Genomic DNA, 18,888 nt, shown 5'->3' with positions numbered 1-18,888 from the left:
AGGTGAGCTAGGGGGCGGGGCGCGGGGGCGCGGTGACGCGTGACGCCGGATCCCGGAAGTGACGCGCTCGTGGGGAAAAGGCAGGGAGGGGGTGGTGTCCCCAGCCGGTTTGGGGGGTGCGTTGCCCGGAGACGGAAAGTTTGGGAGCCTGAGCAGGCTCAGCTGCAGCCCCGGGGAGGGGGTCCAGCGGGTGGCGGTCCTGGGGATGGGGAAGGAGCAGGAGCTGCTGGAGGCGGCCCGCACCGGGCACCTCCCGGCGGTGGAGAAGCTGCTGTCCGGGAAGCGGCTCTCCTCAGGCTTTGGGGGCAGCGGCGGCGGCTCTGGGGGCGGCGGCTCTGGGGGCGGCGGCGGCGGCGGCGGCGGCCTCGGCTCTTCCAGCCATCCCCTCTCCAGTCTGCTCAGGTGGGTACGCGTCGGGGCCGGGCCGCTGCCTGCAGACCCCTTCTCCCCCACCCGTCTCTTGGGTCTCCAGAGAGATCGGGGGTCCTGAGACTCGGGCGGGGTGGGCTTGTGGCGTGCCCGGGGCGAGACAGGCGGCCCGCGGGCCAGGGTACCGGAGGGCGCGCGGGTCCGAGTCCACGCTGCTCCGGGCTCGCCTGGTCTCCCCTTCTGACCCGGCTGTGAAGAATGGTGGGAGTGCCCAGGTGGCAGCCTCCGCCGCATGGCACAGCCGGGGTTCACCCTTGCTCGCTACAGGGTGCCAGCTGAAGTAGCTCACAAAAGCCAATTAAGAGCAAATATGTATATCATATATATATATATAATCTCCCTCACCTGCAGAAACTCCTACGCCTTGTAGAATCTCGAGGCTCCTCTGGAGGAAATTCTATTGATTTTCTTCTCTTAGGAACTTGGAACCTTCCACCAGGCTACACAGGACGTCGCTTTTTTTTTTTTTTTTTCGGAGACGGAGACTTGTTCTATCACCCAGGCTGGAGTGCAGTGGCGCGATCTCGGCTCACTGCAACCTCCGCCTCCCGGGTTCAAGCGATTCTCCTGCCTCTGCCTCCCGAGTAGCTGGGATTAGGCGCCCGCCACGACACCCGGCTAATTTTTGTATTTTTAGTAGAGACGGGGTTTCACCATGTTGGCCAGGCTGGTCTCGAACTCTTGACCTCAGGAACCGCCCGCCTCGGCCTCCCAAAGTGCTGGGATTACAGGCGTGAGCCACCGCGCCTGGCCCCTCGCTTTTGTTTATATTAAAATTGCCTCTGGATGTATCATTTTCAAGATGTTCGTCTTTGAGCCTCTCTTGTGTTTGAAGTTCAAATTGTAGTTCCTTGTAGTGAACCTCATTGGATTAGTCTAAGTGGCATATGCAGGATTCATCCGGGGGTTTATTCATCTAGAAATAAAGGCAGAGACTTGTTTAGGAAACCGAGGGATGCTGTAAACTTTTCCAAGGTCTATTGTTAAACGCTTCAATCTGGAGCTGTAAGGACCGAGGGGAAAACATCAGTTTTGTGTGGCTTCGAAGGGGGATTGGAGGTGCTTTGTTAGTGTGAGTTAAATGTGTTGGTTCAGCAGCGCTTTCATAGCCTGATTTCTTTTTCCTTCCTTGTTCTTTTGAGGTTTTTAAGAAGTGGAAGTTCATTTAGAAATGGCTTCGTTAGCTTTTGTTCCCCATTACTTGATGTAACTTCAGTTTGAGTGAGCTTGGACCATATAAGCCTAAGGCGCTAATAAATTGTTATTAATAGATATTAAGCACTGAGTACCAACCCAGGTCTTTACAGGAAGATTTTAAAAAGCAGTATAAGTAGGTATTTAAGATTTGTTGAAGAAATAAAAGTATCAGTTGGAGGACAATAAATTTCTAAGTAAGTGGATGGCGGATGGTATTACTCGCTGTAATTGCTAGCAGCTCAGATAAGAGAGACATCATTTAGGGATGGAGTGGAAGTCAGGGCTTCCAAAAGGAGGGAGACTTAAGCTGGCCTTGAAGGATGTGAGGATTTGGGTAAGTGAGTTATGATGGGCATGTTTCAGGTGGGTACCGCATGATCAGAGGCACAGAAATGAGAACGGAAACTTATTTGGTGCTCCTTAGGCAACAGAAGAACTTCCTGCCTGGACCCTTGAGAGGCTGGGCATAATAAAGGTAAATAATAATGGATGGGTATACTTCCATACATCATGTTTATATTCTCAGTCCCTAGATCAGTGCCTGACAACTTACAGGTGTTCAATAAATGTACAGTGAATGCATGAATTGGGTTTTGGATCTTACCTGGATTTGCCACTCTGCAGTTCTGATGCCTGAGAGGTGACAAGACTGTACAGGTTTGGAGATGCCTCTGTCTTTAATGAGTTGATGACATAGCAGTTGGAGATTTTCCAGAGACATCTTAACCCTCAGCATATCCTGCTAAAGTGAGAAGTTTCTCATATCTCCCACCCTCAAGTACAGGTCAAATTATTCTTTTTTTTGGAGACGGAGTCTCGCTCTGTCCACAGTCTGGAGTGCAGTGACACTATCTCAGCTCACTGCAACCTTCGCCTTCCTGGGTTTGAGCGTTTCTCCTGCCTCAGCCTCCCAAGTAGCTGGGACTACAGGCAAGCGCCACCACGCCCATCTAATTTTTGTATTTTTTGTAGAGATGGAGTTTCACCGTGTTAGCCAGGCTGATCTCAATTTCTTGACCTCGTGATCCGCCATCCTCAGCCTCCCAAAGTGCTGGGATTACAGGCGTGAACCACCGTGCCCGGCCTCAGGTCAAGTTATTCTTAACACGCTCACTCGGAGACTGTTGAAACGCTGCTGAGGATTTAACTGCCATATAGTTAATACAGTTAAGCAAGACTAGGAAACCTGTTGAGCACAATGCTTCTACTTTCGGCCTCTTGTTGATGTGTCCTGTCTCTGCCATAAAGTGTGTTAACTCTCTGTTCCCTAGAGTTAGAGAGCTGGCTCACCTTGACTTGCTTCTGTGTCTTTTGTAGAGAGGGTAAATGCCTAAGAGTTTCCCAGCCTCTCATTCCTGTGACTCCTAGGGGCAGGGAGGATCTGGAGGTACTAGTTAACACTAATTAGAGGTGACTCTGGTTAAAGCTAGTAAAAGATTTCTGAGCAAATGAGACCATGCCTAGGTCAGTATGTCCTGGCTTTTTAGATGTGGACATAGTGAAGGGTAGGTTACTTCTACTCCCAACCCTCTCTCCCCTCTAGACCCTGGATTACTTAATGAGAGCTGTGGAATCATAGCTTCAGATTTGGCCTTTGTATTAGCGGCCATATCCTACCCCTACTTGTACTGCCAACTGTAACTTGCCTTTGTCCAGGTGTCTGAGTGATGAAGTAAAGCTGGCAGGAATAGGAGCTTACAGTTGCAGTGGAATAACTGTTCCAGACCACACGTGTTTGGGTATTCAGCTGTTTGTGTTCCCCCATCCCGTCTTCCACAAAGGCTTTGTGTTTATTCTTAAGCTACAAAATGCCCTCTTCTCTTACCCATCCCTTTTCCTCTACACAGCTTGGGCTTAGGTTTTAACTTCTTAAAGCCCTTCCTGATGACCCTAATACACACAGATCTCTCAAGCTTCCATGTCTTTGGAGCACATCATCTGTAGTGTACTTTGCTTGCCTAGCTTTCACAGTTGATCGCCTTGGCCTGTCAGTATAATGTTTACATCTAGCAACCCTCACCGATTGATACTATACCTGAGAATCAGAAAGTCAGCAAAGAAGATTTCTACTAGAAAAACATGTTGTTATAAACTTTGTGTTCTTCTAGCCTTCCTTATTTACTGGATATTTATTCAGAGACAGTATAGCATTATATTTAAGACCACTTGCTCTTGTGTCAGACTTCCTGGATTCACATTCCACTGCCACCACTGACTAGCTGCTTGACATCATTCAAGTTAACCACTTTGATGCTCAATTTCTGCATCTGTAAAATGGGGATAATACGATCTGCCTTATAGATATCATCTTAGATAATGTGTGTAAGGGACTTACCATAATTCCTGGCATATTCTAAGTCCTCAATCTTAGTCATCCTCAGTTCAGCACATACAGTTTTGCTGTGTTGCACCTGTTCTGTGCAAAGTACCATGCCGACACATTATTTATTTTTATTTTTGTAGAGATGGTGTCCCACTATGTTGCCCAGGCTAGTCTCGAACCCCTGCGCTCAAACGATCTTCCTGCCTCAGCCTCCCAAAGTGCTGGGATTATAGGTGTGAGCCACAGTGCCCTGCTTGACACATTTTAAATGGTGTTTTTTCATGCTTGGGGATCTGTTTTCCAAGCGTGGCAGATTAGAAAGAGTAAATAAGGGAGAGGAATCATTCATATACCCAATGTTTACCGATGATGTACTTTGTGCCAGGCCAAGTGATTGCTAGATGCACTGCACAATATGTCTGAGACCTGGGACATTGTAGGTGGTCTATTAGAATTAGCCCGTCTCTTCATACATGTTCTGTTCCCTTACAGAGTTTATAGTAGTATGATACATTTGTGTGACAGGTCAACAAAAAGGAGACAGAGAAAGCATACAAATTTAGCATAATTTATCCCACCTTCCGGCTGTTTGAATCTATTAACATAGGTGTATATAGCCCTATATACCTATGTAAGCCCCAAGCATCAGTTTACTCTATCTTTGTGCTATGATTTATGTTTATTATGACTGTTAGCCATCAAATAAAGATTAAATTATGTTCAATATAGCTTGTTAGTGAAAGAAGAAAAAAATATAGTTTTCTATCCAAAATGGTTTAAATGTAATTTTTGTTACTTAAAAGGATAAGCAATAGATTATCTAGAAAGCACAGTTATCCAAAATGTCTAGGCTTACAGAGGCTCTGGATTGCATGGATTATACTTTATATAATACTCATTTTCTAATTGTTTAATGGATGCATGCCTTCGGTCTATACCTTGGGAGCTTGGGATAGGCATTCTTTCAAACTTCTTAACTTAGAATATTTTTTAGCTCTGGGCACATAGCAGGCACTCAAATTCTCATGTAACAAGAGAGTTTGCTATGTTTAGAGTTATAGTGAAATACTGATTTCCAAGAAAGAAACTCTTGTATAAGAATATAAGATTTGGTTAAAAGTAAATTCTGTCAACTAAAAGGCCAAAAAGATCTGAGAAAAGGAAATGTTAAAACCAATCATGGCTGGGCACAGTGGCTCACCTTTGTAATCCCAGCACTTTGGGAGGCTGAGGCGGCTGGATCACTTGAGCCCAGGAGTTTGAAACCAGCCTGGGCAACATGCTGAAACCCCATCTCTACGAAAAATACAAACATTAGCCGGGCGTGATGGTGTGCACCTGTAGTCCCAGCTACTCGGGAGGCTGATGTGGGAGGATTGCTTGAGTCTGGGAGGTTGAGGCTGCAGTGAGCCAAGACTGTTCCACTGCATTCCAGCCTGGGTGACAGAGCCAGACCACGTCCTCCCACCACCCCCCCCAAAAAAAAGAAGAAAAAAGAAAACCAGCCACAATAGCTTCAAACTGTAAATTGAGTTATGAACTAAATACTGATGTATATGAATGGAAAAGTAAAGTGAAATGTACTTCTTAGGGTTCAGAAGCACAGAGAAACTAAACCAAAGATCACAGTTGAGGAGATTATGTCATGGTTTAGGAATATTTTATGCTTAATTTCTCAAGCATGAGAAGGGTGAATAAGAAAAGAGGATGCCAAGGAGACTTGCTGGAGAATCTGAAAATTTATAGAGAGTAGGAATGAATGTGGCTGTAAACTAATTTTTATGCTGCCAATTTGTTTGGGGAAAAAAAGAAAAAGAAAAAACTATTCCAAAACAGATATGAATTTCCCAAGATGTGAAAATGTTCTGAAATAAGGAATGAAACATGAAAAATTTTGAAAAATGGACCTCATTTGGAGGATAATAACAGATTCTCCCAAATGTCAGAAAATATGACAAGTAATTCATTTTTTTAAAGAAAGCTTCCTAATATTTATTTAAGGACTTTGGGTTTTTTTTTTTTTTCAATTAAAAAAAAATTTTAAGAGACAGGAGTCTTGCTAATTTTGTCCAGGCTGACCTTAAACTCCTGGGTTCAATTGATCCTCCTGCCTCATCCTCCTAAGCTATTGGGACTGTAGGCATGTGCCACCATGCCAGGCTAGACTTCTTCCTCTTGTTACTGTTATTATTTTTTAAACAGTGATTAGCATAACCATTCTATTGAAATGGTCCTTTATTCATTCCCAGAATGGATCTGAAGCTTGGAGATTATAATGGCATGACAGCCTTTTCTCATGCTGACCTTTTTACTTTTGCCCACTACTGTGCCAGATTTCTTTTGAAAGTGCCTATTTTAAGCAAAATGATTTTAACATCTTAAGGAAGAGGGCAACACTGACCATGTAAGGATTGTAGAACGGAAGGGCCTGGAAACAGATCTTGTGGATTTGGATTTGTCTGATCTAAGTTCCTGCTCTTCTAAGAGAATGCAAAAACAAGATAAAATGCAACTATCCACTAGCATAGCAGTTTTCTGGGTCTTCCACTAAACTATCTTAATTAATTAAAAATAGTTTTTCAAGAATGTCTTTTTTTTTTTTTTTTTTTTTTTCTGAGCCAGAGTCTCTCTCTGTCGCCCAGGCTGGAGTGCAATGGCACGATCTCGGCTCATTGCAACCTCCACCTCCCGGGTTCAAGCGATTCTCCTGTCTCAGCCTCCCGAGTAGCTGGGATTACAGGCGCACATATTTTAGTAGGGACGGGATTTCACCATATTGCCCAGGCTGGTCTCGAACTCCTGAGCTCAGGCAATCTACCCTCCTCAGCCTCCCAAAGTGCTAGGATTACAGGCATTAGCCACCGTGCCCGGCCTTTTTTTTTTTTTTTTTCCAGAGACAGTGTCTCACTCCTTTATCCAGACTGGAGTACAGTGGTGGAATCTCAGCTCACTGCACCCTCTGCCTCCCAGGTTCAAGCAATTCTTGTGCCTCAGCCTCCTGAGTAGCTGTGATTACAGGCATGCACCACTGCACCTGGCTAATATTTGTATTTTAGTAGAGACGGGGGTTTCACTATGTTGGCCAAGCTAGTCTCGAACTCCTGACTTCAAGTGATCTGCCTGCCTCAGCCTCCCAAATTGCTGGAATTACTACAGGTGTGAGCCCCCACGCCCAGCCAAGAATGTTTTAAAATACTCCCTTTAAGTGTGATTTTGTTGGGATGGCAGCCCTGTTCCTGCATTTTGGAATTGCTCTACTTACATTTTTGCTTTCCCTAAAGCAGAGTGTGGTTCCCCTGTTAAAAAACGAAAGGAAAAAAAAAAAGGTAACGTGCCTGGAAATGACTTTTGTGGTAGTTACTTTATATGTAAAAATCTAGAAGGTGCCTAATCTTAAACTGCGTAAGGCATTCACTTAGAATTAAAGATAATTTACCCAGCCTGGGCAACATGGCAAGACCTCGTTTCCACAAAAAAATAAAAAAATTAGGCCAGGTGCAGTGGCTCACGCCTGTAATCCCAGCACTTTGGGAAGCTGAGGCGGGTGGATCACCTGAGGTCAGGAGTTCGAGACCAGCCTGGCCAATATGGTAAAACCCCATCTCTATTAAAAATACAAAATTAGCTGGGTGTGGTGGCCTGCGTCTGTAATCCCAGCTACTTAGGAGGCTGAGGCAGGAGAATTGCTTGAACCTGGGAGGCGGAGGTTGCAGTGAGCTGAGATCGTGCTATTGCACTCCAGCCTGGGCAAAAAAGAGTGAAACTCCATCTCAAAAAAAATAAAAATAAAAAATTAGCTGAGTGTGATGGCATGCACCTGTGGTCCCAGCTACTCGGGAGGTAGAGACGCAAAGGTGGGAGAATTGCTAGAGCCCAGAAGGTGGAAGGTTGAGGCTGCAGTGAAAAGAAAATTTACTACAAAGTTTAAGATTTAAAGTCAGTGGTCTCCTTTTTCCTGCATCCTCCAATTGAAATTCAGTTTTTACTCTCTTAGTTGCAAAAATTAGAGACAAGAAACAATGAAACAAGCTTGTGATCTGAAAAATTTGACTTGTATCTAGTAGCTTCAGCATGTTCACGGGTCATAGGAGGTTATGGTCCCAGTGAAAGTTACATTCTTGGCCAGAAAAATCCCTTCAGGAGGTTCTTTTTCCCACAGCGGATTGTTCACCCAAAACAGCTGTGAATTTTGGTTTGCAAAAGGAAGTCCAGGCTATTTCTGCCCTAGTCTTTCATAGGGAAAGTAAATTACTGGGTTTTTAGCCCAGAAACACTAAGGAAACCCCAGAAGTAGACAGTGGAGAGTTTGTTCTTAGAAAAATCAGGCTCTCCTGTGGGTAGGAACTTGGTCTGTTTTTTGGAGAGCTCTCAGAAAGTATTTCCCACACTGATTTCCAAAGGATTATTGGGAGATTTTCTGTGGTAGAGAAAATTATATCGTATAATATGTTACATTCATAGAACATCTTCACATAACTTTGGTGTGGTTAGAGTTAATGGTAGTAATACTAGAAATTATATGGTATGGCTTCATATTTATCCTTTCTCAGTAATTTGTAGATCAAGTTTGTTTAGTTTACAAATCAAAAAAGAGTTTTTAAAACAAGTCAGTTGTCTCTGCTTTGAAACAAGATAGTTGTATCTGTTTGTGATATTATTACCACTGATCCAGGAAGCAGAACTGCCTCCTGGCCTACTTAAGTGGTGAGGACATACTATGGCGGCTAAGGATCAGGCTCTGACCCAACTCTGCCTTGTGACTTAGGCAAATTAAGTTACTTTTCTGCACCTCTGTGTCTTCATATGTGTAATGGGCCTGGGATGGTACCTATCTTCTAAAGCAGCATTAAATGAGCTAAAGGATGTAAGGCATATAATGCCTGGCACATGGCAAGGGCTTGGTAACCCTCAGCTGCTAGAATCATCTAATGGGAGCCAGATGCTTGCCACCCTTGATGAATCAGAGTGAGGACCCTGTTAAGGACATATCTTTCATTGATGTTGCCATTTTAACATTTATAATAATTCATAGCAGAAGCTCCCAACCTTTTAAACTATGAAGAGTCCCATAGTTTTAAAAAGCCTGAAAATTGGCAATGGTGGCAAAGTTACAAAGCAATCCAGGTCCACAATCCTTTGTTTAAAACCTTGGGGCCAGATATGTTTTCAGGGTGCTGACTCAATATTGTATATTGAGTCCCTAGTGGGATTGTGGCAGCACCCTGGAAACATTATATTTCTACAGCAAAACCTGTAAATATTGACTAAATGGGATAAATATGAAGCAGCTTCATATCAGTGTAGGTCAGGTTTTGCAGCTAAATGACTTTGCTGCTAACTTATGAAAATATATTTTCAGAGCGTTTTGGATTTCTGAATTGTTGATAAGGGACTGTAAACCTCTGCCTTTATGGTAGAAAAATTGCAAGACAAAGAAATGCACTAAGAAGAAAATAAGGTCAGTTATAATTCTACCACCTACAGAAATTAACTTGAAATTTTGGTGTACAATCTTGTTTTTTTCTGTGCAAACTTTTTTTTTTAACAGAAATGACATTATTTTGTACATACTTTATCTCATGTTTTCACTAACTGTATTGTGAAAACACTTTCCTATATTTTCTGTCCTCCTCAACCTCATTTTAAATGGATGTGATATCCGTGGTATATATGAATTGTAATTAATTTAACCCCTTTCCTGACATGAAACATGAGTTTGTTTTTCGTTTTCTGCTATTAGAACAGCTCTGTGATGAACATGCATGTGGATAAGTTTGTGTGTACATTCTGCTTATAACATTTGATATATTCAATAGAATGGTAGGTGTAGTTTCAACATTCAGCCATTGCAGAAATCAGCAGCTGAATATTCAAATTACACCTCAAAATCAACAACAAGAAACATACATGTTGTTGAATTTGAGGACTCATAATAATTCTGAGGCCCCTTACATCTCCTGGGTCCTTCTGACTGGGAAGTAATATACTGATTTATGGTTGCTAAATACTACTTATATTCAGAAAGTAACCTTTGTGCAAGCCCAGGACTTTTTAATGGTTAACTTAGGGCTTTACTTGTTCTTTTTCATAGACCAAATGTTTAGAAGAGGGCCATTAGTAATACAAATGCATGCGGCAATATGCTCCAAGCAGAATAAAATAAAAACAGCTTTATGGTCCGGCATGGTGGCTAATACCTATAATCCCAGTACTTTGGGAGGCTGAGGTCAGAGGATCACTTGAGCCTAGGAGTTTGAGAGCAGCCTGGGCAACATAGTGAGACCCAGTTTCTATTTAAAAAAAAAAAAAGTAATTAAAAAACAAAAAAAATAGCTGTTATTTTGTAGAGATGAGGTCTTGCTATGTTGCCCAGTCTGGATGCAAATTTATTTTTTCTTTTAAATTATAGTTGAGACCTATTTACAAAAAGACTGATGGCCAGAAAAGATTACAAAACAAATCAGTTCAGGGCTGTTTACCTGAGTGTCTGAAAGGTTCTTAGACTTTCTGATGTGGTTTTTAGATCTTTAACTCTTTGCTGTGCCTGGGGAGGAGCCCCAGTCCTGGCTTTGCTCGTAACTATCCACATCATGCTCACCACTCTTCCTCTGATCCAGCCTGATGGAGTCTGTGCATTGACTTTTGTCCTCAATGGGGCCAGCTGCCTGATTCTTGCTTCTTCAGGTTGCCCTGCAGCCATAATCAAACTTCATTGCAAAGTCCAGCCCATACTGTAGTATTTGAAGTCAGTAACTCCGTAGCTCAGAGGTATTGCTACTGACATATTGTGAGTGAGTGTGTATGTGTGTATTTGGGATGGGTGGGATGGTTTCACTTCTTGAGCACTTAATACTTTGCTCTGTCTGTGCCAAGGGCTTTACATACATGTATTTGCTGAGTTTACCTTCACAACATGCCTGCAAGATAATTATTGTTATCTCCATTTTACAGATGAAGAAGCAAAAGTTAAGAGAGAGGTTAAAGTGACTAGCCCAGGGCCACACAGAGGAGTGCAGAGCCTGGCATCTCTGTGATTCCAAAACTTTTGCTTATAAAGCACTGCATTTGGCCACTTGGAGAATCAGTCTCTTTGGATGAGACTTAAGTGACCACTTACTATATGCTTAGGTAAAATTTTGCTGAAAAGATTAATTAGGGATTTCTTTAAGTTTAATAGTTGCTTTTATACCACTTACTTCATGCTATACCCTTCTAAGCACTTTACAAATATTAACTCATTTTGTCCTCATAACAACTCTCTCTTTTTTTTTAATAACAAAAACAGGGATGGGGGTCTCACTATGTTTCCCAGGTTGGTCTCAAATTCTGGAGCTCAAGCGATCCTCCTGCTTCAGCCTCCCAAAGTGTTATAATTACAAGCGTGAGCCACCACACCTGGTCATAACAACTGTTTGAGGAAGACACTAGTAGTATTGCCATTTTACTGGTGAGGAAACTGAAGCACAGAGAGATGAAGTAGCTTGCCAAGGTGCAGTAAGCTAGTAAAAGTTAGAGCTTAGTTTTGAACCCAGGCAGGCAGGCCCCAGAGTCTTTGCTCTTGGTTATTGTGCAGCTGGGACTTCTTCCTTTTACCCAAGAATGTAACACAAAGTCCTTTGGAAAGACTTTGACTACATCCAGTGAGGTAGGCTCATTAAAAAAAAAAAAAATTGGCAAATTCCCTGCAATACAGGAAAGTTAGATAAGGAGAATGCCTTTATGTCTTTGCCAAATAATATATTAGTTTAGAGAATGTGGGGGACTTCCCTACAGCTCCCACATTGCTTTTTCAGACTTCTAGAAAATTCTCATCTCATGTAGGTGCATGTGTTCATGAATTTTACCTGTGAGAAAATTTAAGCGGTCCCCGTGCCCCCTGCAACCAGTTCAAAATGATAAAAATTAGTTTTGGACCCATAAGCTACATAAACTGCTAGATGCGCTACCAGGGCCAAAGTTTGTACAAGGGAAGTGAATCTAAACAATTGGCATGAAACCAAAAGCCTGTGTATTTGAAGTTATTTCCAACTCTGTTTTTTTTTTTAAACAATTGGCTCCCTCATTAGTGATTAACAACCAAAATTTGCATTCTCAAATAATAATTAGTTGGCCCATAAAATGATTTTCAGACAGTATTATCTGGCTGGTTCAAATGATTGTTGATGCTATCTTGAAGCCTAGGATTATGGGATGGGAAATGTTACTTTCCATATCCTTGGTACTTTAATCTTCACAATCCTTCAATACAGGTATTAGTGCCCTTTTTACTGATGATTTTATACTGGTTAAATGACTGGCCTAGAACTGGGCTGAGGTGGGGTTTTTTTTTTGTTGTTGTTGTTGTTTGTTTGTTTTCTGAGATGAGGTCTCACCCTGTCACTCAGGCTGGAGCACAGTGATGCAATCACAGCTCATTGTAACTTCAGCCTCCTGGGCTCAAGCAATCTTCCCACCTTAGTCTACTGAGTAGCTGGGACTACAGGCTCATGACACCATGCCCGGTTAATTTTTGTATTTTTTGTAGAGGCGGAGTCTTGCCATGTTTCCCAGGCTGGTCTTGAATTCCTGGGCTTAAGAGATCTGCCCACCTTGGCCTTCCAAAGTGTGGGGATTACAGGCGTAAGCCATCACGCCCAGACAGGACTGAGGTGTTCTGTTTGTGAGGCCTTTAAGAGTCCTATTTTATGCAGAATCATGGCTACCAAAGAGACGTCTGTGGAAGTATAAGGTGGAAAGTATAAGGAGAAGGTAGTATTCTAGCTAAGTAGCTCTGAAAATACCTATGGGTCCTATATACCTAACAGTAATAGAATAGGCCTATTACTTTTTACCTACAAATGAAAATACTTTAGATGTTGACATTGGCAGAGATTCCTCATTTGTTACTTTTTAATCTATTTCTATCTCCATAATTGTGTGTTTAAGACTCAGCTGGAGAATAGTTTTCTTGCTAGTCTCTCATCAGCAGTCTCTCTTGCCATCTTTAGCAGACCCAGAGCAGAGTTTCAAAAGACTTTTCAAATAAATGATCCGGGGCTTAGTGCTTCATTTTAAGGTTTAAATTTTTCTTTTTTATTTCTTTTATTTTTTCTTTTTGAGATGGAGTTTCACTCTTGTTGCCCAGGCTGGAGTGCAATGCGTGATCTCGGCTGTCCGCAACCTCCACCTGCCGGGTTCAAACGATTCTCCTGCCTCAGCCTCCTGAGTAGCTGGGATTACAGGCATGCGCCACCATGCCCGGCTAATTTTGTATTTTTAGTAGAAATGGGGTTTCTCCGTGTTGGTTGGTCAGGCTAGTCTGGAACTCCTGACCTCAGATGATCCGCCCGCCTCGGCCTCCCAAAGTGCTGGGATTATAGGCGTGAGCCACCGCGCCTGGCCTAAGTTTTTCTTTTTAAAAGAAGGAGTGTATAAAAAATCAGGTCCAGTACTTTTACTAGATATGTTTTGTTGACCAAATTGATAGAGCTGTCTTTTTAAAAGATGTCTTTTTCCAGGCCAGGTACGGTGGCTGTAATCCCAGCTACTCGGGAGGCTGAGGCAGGAGAATCACTTGAACCCGGGAGGCGGAGGTTGCAGTGAGCCGAGATCGCGCCGTTGTACTCCACCCCGGGCGACAGAGCAAGACTCTGTCTCAAAAAAAAAAAAAAAAAGATGCCTTTTCCTTATCCATTATGATCTGTTAGACTTGTTATTGTCTTCAGTTACCAACCATCATTTCCGGTTACCTTTCTCTTTAACATATGTTCTTTTGTAAAATTTATAGTTCATTTACAGAGAAAACTGATGAAAATAGTGTCCAGGTACCTTAGCATCTTCTCATTCAATTGGCAGATATCTATGAAGACCTGATACTTTTGGGTGAAATTTCACAGTCACTTAAAAATATCTGTGTTTGCTGAGAGGAATGCATTATACCAAATTATAAGTTTGGTATAATGCTGCTAGTACTAGCAGAATGATATAAAGAAGCTAAACCCAAGATTTTTTTGGGTGTATGTGTGGGGTGTTCCCACTGTAATCCATAAAACTCATTTCCAGTAACTTCTGTCTTCTGTGTTTTTTATCCTAATATTGGTACTTTCAAATTGGCTTGTTGTGGGGTTTGATTGTCATTCTACTTCACCAATTTGCCCATAAACCTCCGTATCTCTTTAACAGGCAAATCATCATGTAGAAAAACTTTTTTTTTTTTTTTTCCAAGAGAGGATCTCACTCTGTTGCCCAGGCTGGAGTGCAGTGGTGGGATCATAGCTCAAGCTATCCTCCAACCTCACTCAGTCTTTTGAGTAGCTGGGACTACAGGCATGCACCACCAAGTTTGCCTAATTTTTTTTTTTTTTTTTTTTTTTTTAAATTGAGACAGAGTCTTGCTCTGTTGCCAGGCTGGAGTGCAATGGCGTGATCTTGGCTCACAGGGGCCTCCACCTCCCGGGTTTAAGCGATTCCCCTGCCTCAGCCTCCTGAGTAGCTGGGACTACAGGCACGTGGCATCATGCCCGGCTAATTTTTTTTTTTTTTTTTTGTATTTTAGTAGAGACAGGGTTTCACCATGTTGGCCAGGATGGTCTCGATCTCCTGACCTCGTGAGCCACCCGCCTCAGCCTTCCAAAGTCTAGGATTACAGGCATGAGCCACCGTGCCCAGCCCATCTACCTAATTTTTAAATTTTTTATAGAGATGGGGCTTGCTTTGTTGCCCAGGTTGGAATACAATGGCATGATATTAGCTCATTGTAGCCTTGAACTCTTGGCCTCAAGCAATCTTCCTGCCTTGGCCTCCCAAGGTGCTGGGATTACAGCACTGGCTGAAAAACATTTTCTGATGGATTGAATCAGCTGTGAGTTTGGGCCACAAGTCTGGGTCTTTTAAAAAAATATGAATACAGTCGTCCCTCAGTCTCTATGGGGGATTGATTCTAGGACCCCTCGAAGATACCAAAATTCCAGCTCCAGTCCCTTATATAAAATGGCATAGTATTTGTGTATAACCTGTGCGCATTCTCTCTTATACTTTAAATCACCTCCAGTTTAATTATAATACCTAAATACAGTATAAACACTATGTAAACAGTTATTAAAACGTATTTTTTAGGGAATAATGAGACAAAAAGCCTGTACGTGTTTAATATAGATGCAGCCATCCATTTTTTTCTGAATTTTTTTTTTCCATGGTTGGTTGAATTCACAGATCTAGAACCCATCAATATCGAGGGCTAACTGTATGACGTAATAACCTAATAACCACCAGGATTGCCTTTCCTATAATTAAAAAAAAAATTGTTGACTGGGCGTGGTGACTCACGCCTGTAGTCCCAGCACTTTGGGAGGCTGAGGCTGGCAGATCACGAGGTCAAGAGATTGAGACCATCCTGGCCAACATGGTGAAACCCCGTCTCTACTAAAAATACAAAAATTAGCTGGGTGTGGTGGCACATGCCTGCAGTCCCAGCTACTTGGGAGGCTGAGGTAGGAGAATTGCTTGAACCTGGGAGGCGGAGGTTACAGTGAGCTGATATCTCGCCACTGCACTCCAGCCTGGTGACAGAGAGAGACTCCATATCAAAAAAAAAAAAAAAGGCCAGGCGCGGTGGCTCAAGCCTGTAATCCCAGCACTTTGGGAGGCCGAGGGGCGGATCACGAGGTCAGGAGATCGAGACCATCCTGGCTAACATGGTGAAACCCCGTCTCTACTAAAAATACAAAAAATGAGCCGGGCATGATGGCGGGCACCTGTAGTCCCAGCTACGCGGGAGGCTGAGGCAGGAGAATGGCGTGAACCCGGGAGGCGGAGCTTGCAGTGAGCCGAGATCGTGCCACTACACTCCAGCCTGGGCGACAGAGCAAGACTCCGTCTCAAAGAAAAAAAAAAAAAGTTTTGCACTTCCTATTGCTCAAGGTGACATCTGATTCTGATTTTCTTTTCTTTTCTTTTTCTATTTCTTTTCTTTTTTTTTCTTTCGACAGTCTTGCTCTGTCACCCAAGCTGGATTGGAGTGGCACGAGCGTGGCTCACTGCAACCTTCGCTTCTCAGGTTCAAGCGATTCTTCTGCCTCCGCCTCCTGAGTAGCTGGGATTACAGGTGTGTGCCACCACGCTCAGCTAATTTTTGTATTTTTAGTAGAGACAGGGTTTCGCTATGTTGGCCAGGCTGGTCTTGAGTGATCTGCCTGCTTCAGCCTCCCAAAGTTCTGGGATTATAGGCGTGAGCCAGTGTACCCAGTCAACGTCTGATTTTCTATTGGTGATGACATAATGAGGTTATTGGAGTCATCACATGATGAATCTGGCTGGCATTAGGTTTCCTCATTACCAGGAACTGGGCCTTGTGAGATTTTGACCCTTACCACATCATGCTCACCACTCTTCCTCTGATCCAGCCTGATGGAGTCTGTGCGTTGACTTTTGTCCTCAGTGGGGCCAGCCGCCTGATTCTTGCTTTTTCAGGTTGCCCTGCAGCCGTGGTCAAACTTCAATGCAAAGTCCAGCCCATACTGTAGTATTTGAAGTCAGTAACTCCGTAGCTCAGAGGTATTGCTACTGACAGTATTGTGGGTGAGTGTGTATGTGTGTATTTGGGATGGGTGGGATGGTTTCACTTCTTGAGCACTTAATACTTTGCTCTGTCTGTGCCAAGGGCTTTACATACATGTATTTGCTGAGTTTACTTTCACAACATGCCTGCAAGATAATTATTGTTACTTCCATTTTACAGATGAAGAAGCAAAAGATAAGAGAGCTTAACTAACTGCTTTTTGTCATTGTTTTGCTTGTGATTAACACTGTTTTCACCTCTTTGATTGGTCTTTGGTTTCATGTGGCCGTCAGAGTTTGAGTAGAGCAAAATCTTGTCTCTCCCTCTTTCGTTGATTTTTATTTTAGCCTTTAGTTTGATGTGTAACTACCTGAAAGAAATCCTTAAGTTTGAGTTAAGCTTTGAGTCTGTTGTTGTAGGATTTTAGCTTGGTTAAGGTCTGTCTAGATCCCTGGGGAGTGGAAAGTATCCATTTCTCTTAGTTTTATCCTCTAGTCTCTGTGCTTGAACTCTGAAGGGAAGAGGACATGGCTAGACAGAAAAAACAGTACGCAGGAAACGTTGTCTCCAGGAACTTTTCTCTCTTAGAGTGCACATTGGCTCTGGGGAAGGGCCTGAGTGAGCAGTGCCCCTCGGGGATCTTCCACCTAGTCCCACCTCAACCACCATCTAGCCGTATGATCTTGGGAATATTTTTTACTCTTCCTATAGCTCAATTTTCTTACCATTAAAAAATGGCTGGCAGGGGGCAGTGTTTTTAGCGTTTCCTGGCAGAGGGTCCAAGGAAAAGTGCATCAGCGTGTCTTAAAGCACCTGCAGAGTTGAAAGGAACGACTGCTTACTGTCTTCTTACTGTGTGCCCGGAACTGTGCAAGGCCTTTTTCGTGCCTGGTCCGGAAGGTCAAGAAGAGAAGGAGGTCTCTCTTCTCCCTTCATCCATGGGAGTGTGTGAGTGGGAGGTTGCTCTCTCTGCGCGTGAAACTTTCATCAGCAAATACTAATTAGTGCCTAATTACTATATGTTGTGCATACCACTGTAGCAGATAACTTAGGAACACAAAACTTGACAACTCCCTTAAGAAATTGGCTTGGTTATCTGTGAGTTTTCACTATCAATGACCGAATAAATAAGTGGGGGAGAACAGATAGGTCTTTCTTACAGAAGAATTCCAATTATAAATGTAGGAATAATGAGGGGAATAGAAAATCACCATTAGCATACCATAGTAATAATTGCTGCAGGCAAGATCTATCAGTGAAGAATGAAATTGGTGGGTGAAAGTTGAAGGAGAAACAATATTTGTATGGCTTCAAATATCTTCCCCAAAATATTTATTAATTCCTATGGCGGTTTCAACCGACGTCCACTTGTTCTTTGGTAGTCCTCTCTCTAGGAGATGGAATTTAATTCTCTTCCTTTTCTGAGTGTGGGCTAGACTCAGAAACTGGCTTCCAAATAATAGAATATGGACAGAGAACAGTGGTAACTTTATAGTGGGAAAATCTGGTAGCCACTGCCTTTACCGAGTAATGAAGGTTAACATCACCAGTGATAAGTCATGCTTATGTCACATATCCCCAGATGTGACGTGATGAAAGGACACTTTGCCTCTTGTGTTCCTTCCCCAAATCCATAACCTCAGTCTAATCATGAGAAAACAGAAACACAAATTGAAGAACACTCTACAAAATACTGAGTAGTACTCTTTAAAATTGTCAAGGCTGAGAAAGACAAGGAAAGACTGAGGAACTGTCACAGACTAGAGACTCAAGAGCCAAGACCATTCAGTGCAGTGTAGGGTCCTGGAACAAAGGACATGAAAGTAAAAACTAGGGAAGTATCAACAAAGTCTGTAGTTTAGTTAAGAGTATTGTACCGGTGTTAATTTCTTAAGTTTTGATCAGTGATTTCTTAAGTTTTGATCAATGTACAGTCATCCCTGTGTACATGTGGGGTATTGGTTCAAGGACCCCCATCTATAACAAAATCTTTGTATACTCAAGTCCTGAGGTCAGCTCTGAGAAACCCAAGTATGTGAAAAGTCAGACCTCCACACATATAGGTTTTGAATCCCACAAATGCTATATTTTTTATCTGCGTTTGGTTGGAAAAAATCTGCATGTAAGTGGACCCAAGCAGTTCCAACCTGCATTGTTTAAGGATCAGCTTTACTATGGTTCTGTAAAACGTTGACATAAGGGGAAGCTGGGTGAAAGGGGTACGGGGCTCTGTGCTATCTTTGCAACTTTTCTGTAAGCCTAATATTATTTCAAAATAAAAAGTAAACAAGCAAAGGGCCTATTTGATAGAGGCTCTGAAGTCAAGCTGCCTGGTTTCATATCTTGCCTCTGCCACCTACCAGTTGGGAGGTATAGATAGCTTTCTGAATTGCTTTGCCTTAGT

The 18,888-nt window shown here is 42.9% G+C and overlaps 1 protein-coding gene across 6 annotated transcripts in view; it reads left to right on the top strand.

Annotated features, from left to right (window-relative positions):
- Positions 1-57: 57 nt before the first annotated feature.
- Positions 58-18,888, top strand: part of ANKS1A (ankyrin repeat and sterile alpha motif domain containing 1A) — a 207,305-nt gene continuing 188,474 nt past the window's right edge. For 2 of the 6 annotated variants that reach the window (XM_063632245.1, XM_063632244.1), the window contains exon 1: positions 71-402. In XM_063632245.1, coding sequence (XP_063488315.1) covers positions 206-402 — 197 coding nt within the window. In that variant the 5' untranslated portion in view covers positions 71-205. Of the gene's footprint in view, positions 403-18,888 lie in introns of all 6 variants that reach the window. The other 4 variants (XM_055263821.2, XM_063632243.1, XM_063632246.1 and 1 more) reach the window with 4 other exon arrangements.

Source organism: Symphalangus syndactylus, chromosome 23 (assembly GCF_028878055.3).
Source record: "Symphalangus syndactylus isolate Jambi chromosome 23, NHGRI_mSymSyn1-v2.1_pri, whole genome shotgun sequence".
In the NCBI taxonomy this organism is placed as follows: domain Eukaryota; kingdom Metazoa; phylum Chordata; class Mammalia; order Primates; family Hylobatidae; genus Symphalangus; species Symphalangus syndactylus.
Note: the sequence above shows the minus strand (reverse complement) of the source record. Positions and strands in the feature narration are given on the sequence as shown.